This window comes from Arachis duranensis, chromosome 10 (assembly GCF_000817695.3).
Source record: "Arachis duranensis cultivar V14167 chromosome 10, aradu.V14167.gnm2.J7QH, whole genome shotgun sequence".
In the NCBI taxonomy this organism is placed as follows: Eukaryota; Viridiplantae; Streptophyta; class Magnoliopsida; order Fabales; family Fabaceae; genus Arachis; species Arachis duranensis.
The window spans coordinates 15,897,147-15,901,427 of record NC_029781.3 but is presented as its reverse complement, the minus strand read 5'-3'; the positions used below and the strand labels follow the sequence as shown (position 1 = coordinate 15,901,427).

Below are 4,281 nucleotides of genomic sequence, written 5' to 3'. Positions count from 1 at the left end.
GTTAGGGTTTCTATAGCTCATTGAGCTATCCATTCTTCTCCTTCATAGTTCTCATTGAATATCTTATTTTCTCAATCTAGTCTTTCTTTGTATTCAATGAAAAAGGCAAAACATTGAGGTTTGTATGAAAAAGCCATTGAGTGAAAAAAGACAATAGAGTTAGACTTAGAAAAAAATTCATAGTTATTTTAGAAATGCTTTGTAAGTGTTTCTATTTTGTTGTCATGATCTTGAGGGGATTTTCTTGCAAGTTAGGTTAGCACTTTACTGTTGAAAAGTTAGGGTGAGTTCCTAGCCAACTCTAGTCTGGATTAGAAACTAGATTTGTCCCAAGTAGGATTCGTTAGAATCCTAGGGAGCATTGTTGAATGTAATTCTGTTGAAAGATGGTGAAACTCCATCATAGTTATGATGGAGACTGGATGTAGGCTACATTGCACTGAATAGCTGAACCAGGATATATCTGTGTGTCATTTCTCCTTCTCTTTTCTGTTTCTGGTTCTACGATTTAAGAGACAAAGCAAAATTATCTCTTGATTATTCTATCCAGTTATACCTCACAACAACTCACTTTGCTTATATTTCGGATTTAGCTCCTACCTCGTCAAGAGAAAAAAATCAAAGTATCTCCTGGTTTTCACTCAAGGTGTCTCAACAAATTCAAGGTTTGAAAGCAAAATTAAAAGAGACCAAGATTCGACCCCCATTTCTCTTAGCCACTGATTTCTATATAAAAAAAAAGAAACATTAACAAACAAATTTTCAAGTAAACATGAATAACTAGGCCAAATTTCACAAAATTCTATTGAACAGATATACATAGCTAGTGATTGAATAAAATCACAAGTATGAATCCAACAGAAGTAAAAAAAAAATAAGTTTCCAACTTAACTAGAACCTATTCATAACCTACTAATTTTGTCATTGACACTACAGTATCCTAACTCCACCAACCACTACCAAACACACATACGAAAAAAGGGAAGGAAAAACAAACCTCACAGAGAAAAGAGGGTCATTCAACGTTAGCATTTAGCAACTCTTAGTTTAGGAAAATACTTGTCATTGAATTTATATTCATAATTATACAATTAGTTTTTCTGTATCCGCTATTGAAGAATAAAATATTACAATATCATTTTTACTGTGTCATAATAGCAGCATGTCATATATCCATAACAAAGTGATAAATAGGACAATATTTTGAATTACAACAACAATCAATAACAAATTATTTAATCTTGTGACAACTCACAAAATGAATAAAAATAATTAACTATGATAAAGGTAAAGATCAAAAGTAGTACAGCTAAAACAACAATCCTTCTCCAATGCATTGTCTTGGATCAGATTTTTTCTGGAAAGAACCAGTTTCAGATTCTTGGACAGCATTGATAACATTGTCTTGTGGTTGTTTATCACTTTGTGATTATTCCAATTTTAACATACAGAAAAAAAATCATGAACAAAATTAATTCAGCAAAAAATATTTGACAGAATCATTCAACAACTCACAACTCAAACATTCAGTAAACCACTATACCCAGTATTATTAACAAAACTATGAAGTATTATCAAAATCTAAAAATTAGCAACTCGATATTATTAACAACAGTACAAATTACAAAACAAGCAAAAATAATTATAAGTAACAGTATTTACCGGCAACGAGGAAGGAAAGGGAGTGACGGCGACGACAGAGGAGTGGGAACTTCCGACGGAGAGAGAGTTTTCACATGCGACGCATGCCCCGAGCAGAGAAGAGTTCGACGATGATTACAAAGAGGGACGGTGGCTGTGATGGTTGCGGTACTGCGAGGCTACGGGGTTGCGTTTGGGGACTAGAGTTCTTTCAATTTTCAGAGAGAAATAGAGGAGTGGGACTGAGACTGCATTTAGGGGATTACTAGATTAGGGCTCTTTCTTTTTTTTTAAAGGGTTAAACGACATCATTTTGAGGGGTGATATCGAATCGAAAACCCTTAAATAAACCAACTAGTTCCGATAGTTTACTGGTTAACCATTGATTTGTCTGATCTTTTGACTGATTTTTTGACAAGAGGTTTATGAAATCAACCGAATTGATTAGATGACCAATTTCCAATTAACTCAGTTGAACTAGCTGATCTGATTCGATTTTTAGAACTATAATTCTAATAAAGACATTGGCTTCAAACCCATTTCAACAATGTCACAACAAGTTTGGAATGATTGATGCAACCCATTCCAGCATGACGGAGGTAATACATGAAGTATGAATCACACAACATCAGTAATGTAGACAATTAGTTGTTAATTGTCATATTTTTAGTAAGTTCTAACCTCAGAGTTAGTTACGAGGTAGTTAATGATAATTGAACCATTTATTAGATATTTACTTCTAGTTAGCAAATGAATTGAATCAGTTAGTATATAAGCTTGTAAAATGCGATGAGAAACTTAAGGTTTGTTCTTGTAAATCTCAAGGGATAAAGTTAGTAAAAACACCATACTTTTTTTTTCTCGACTCTCTTTTCTCTCCTCACAAGTTAGATCTGTTCTATTTTCTCTACTATCTAAAGTCACAATTTTGTCATGGAGTTTTAGATTTTTTATTAGTATGTAATTTTATATATTCATTTAAATGTTGTTGTGAATTAAAAATAAACTTTTAAAAAGCGATTAATATTAATTCTCTAGTAGAATTCTATCAGATTTGGTAGAAATTAGTTATTGTTTTATTGATGATTTTACTCTTACTAATCATAGTTTAGTTATTTTAAGAAGGTAATAAGATAAAAACAATTCAATTAAACTTTTTAATGGTAATTAGTCACAAAAGTAATGTTTCGGCCGCCTGCAGGAATCTTAATATTCCACTATCCGGTAGAGGGTAACGGATGCCTTTCTAACATATGTCACATTATCACGTAATAAAAGCCACAGATAATGCAAATTATTGCTTCAATGATTTGATGAGGAGCAACATCATCCAAGATTATAAATCCTGATTGATTTCTTTATTTTTTTTTTCAGTATATTCGTTTTTAAAATTTTGTTATAAAAATATAAATAGAACCCAACCGGACCTAATCCCCTAATATCCCTGTACATTAGTACATTCATATTAATACCGATCTTATCATTCATTGACTCACTCACATCCATACATCCATACATGATGTTATCACAATTTGTAAAAACGTGTGAATTTTTCTGCACAACTTCAAAAGGTGGTTTGAAAGGAAAGGACAAAAAAAATGATCTTTTTATTATTTTTTATCTTTTTCTTTTTAAATTCCAAACTAATAAAAACTACTTATTTTTTAATGGATGCTCATCATTTCATCACAATAAAATATATAGAATATATATTTTGCACAAAGTATAAATTCGTATTCTGCATATATCTTATAATAGTAAAAATTAATTAAAAATCGTTAACAATTTAACATATTTCACTAAATTATTTAATATAATACATAATAACATTTAAATTATTATTTTCAGATGAAAATATCCCTGTCTAACTAAAGTACTAAACTCATAATAAATTTCAAATAAAATAAATATAATATAAAATTTGACAATATTATGCATATAAATTGATTATGTAAGTTGAGCTGGCAGCAAACACCCTTTCATTCATCAACAGGTCAGTAATCACTACAAACTCATACTCACTTTACTTTCTCTTCAAAATTTCAACGATCATGTCAAATATTAACTGGAATAATAACAATGGGATGAACATATCATATGATTCATACACAAATTCTCGTATTTTACAGTTACGATGATTCTATGGCAAGTCATTGCTATTATTCTTGCTTTGAATTCGGTGTCTGGAAACCAGAAGCTGAGAAACGAGGTGGTGTTTGCGGAGCATGGAGCGGTGGCGACGGACGATCGGCGGTGTTCGAGGATCGGAAAGGATGTTCTGCGGGAAGGAGGGCACGCGGTGGATGCAGCGGTCGCGGCGGCTCTTTGTTTGGGGGTTGTGAGCCCGGCGTCAAGTGGACTGGGGGGTGGAGCATTTATGCTTCTGAGGTTGGCGGATGGGGTCGCAAAGGCCTTTGATATGAGAGAAACTGCTCCTCTTCATGCTTCCCAGGTAACAACCATTCTTTATCATCTTCACAAGCGATTGCAATTTTGTCTCGAGCTAAATTTAAAAATACTGTCTCCCAACCAAAATCACTTGCTAATATCAATGTATTTTTATATAAATACATATATAATTTATCTAATTTATAATGTATATTTTATATTTTAAAATATTTTATTTTAATATACATTTAA

General features: G+C 32.0%; 1 protein-coding gene across 1 annotated transcript in view; it reads left to right on the top strand.

The window, feature by feature from the left end:
* The first annotated feature begins 3,596 nt into the window (after window positions 1–3,596).
* The window catches only part of LOC107469259 (glutathione hydrolase 1), a 7,167-nt gene continuing 6,482 nt past the window's right edge, over window positions 3,597–4,281 (top strand). Inside the window, exons 1-2 of the mRNA XM_016088635.3 lie at window positions 3,597–3,634; window positions 3,771–4,093. Of these exons, the coding sequence (XP_015944121.1) occupies window positions 3,776–4,093 (318 nt within the window). The 5' untranslated portion in view covers window positions 3,597–3,634; window positions 3,771–3,775. The remainder of the gene's footprint in view (window positions 3,635–3,770; window positions 4,094–4,281) is intronic.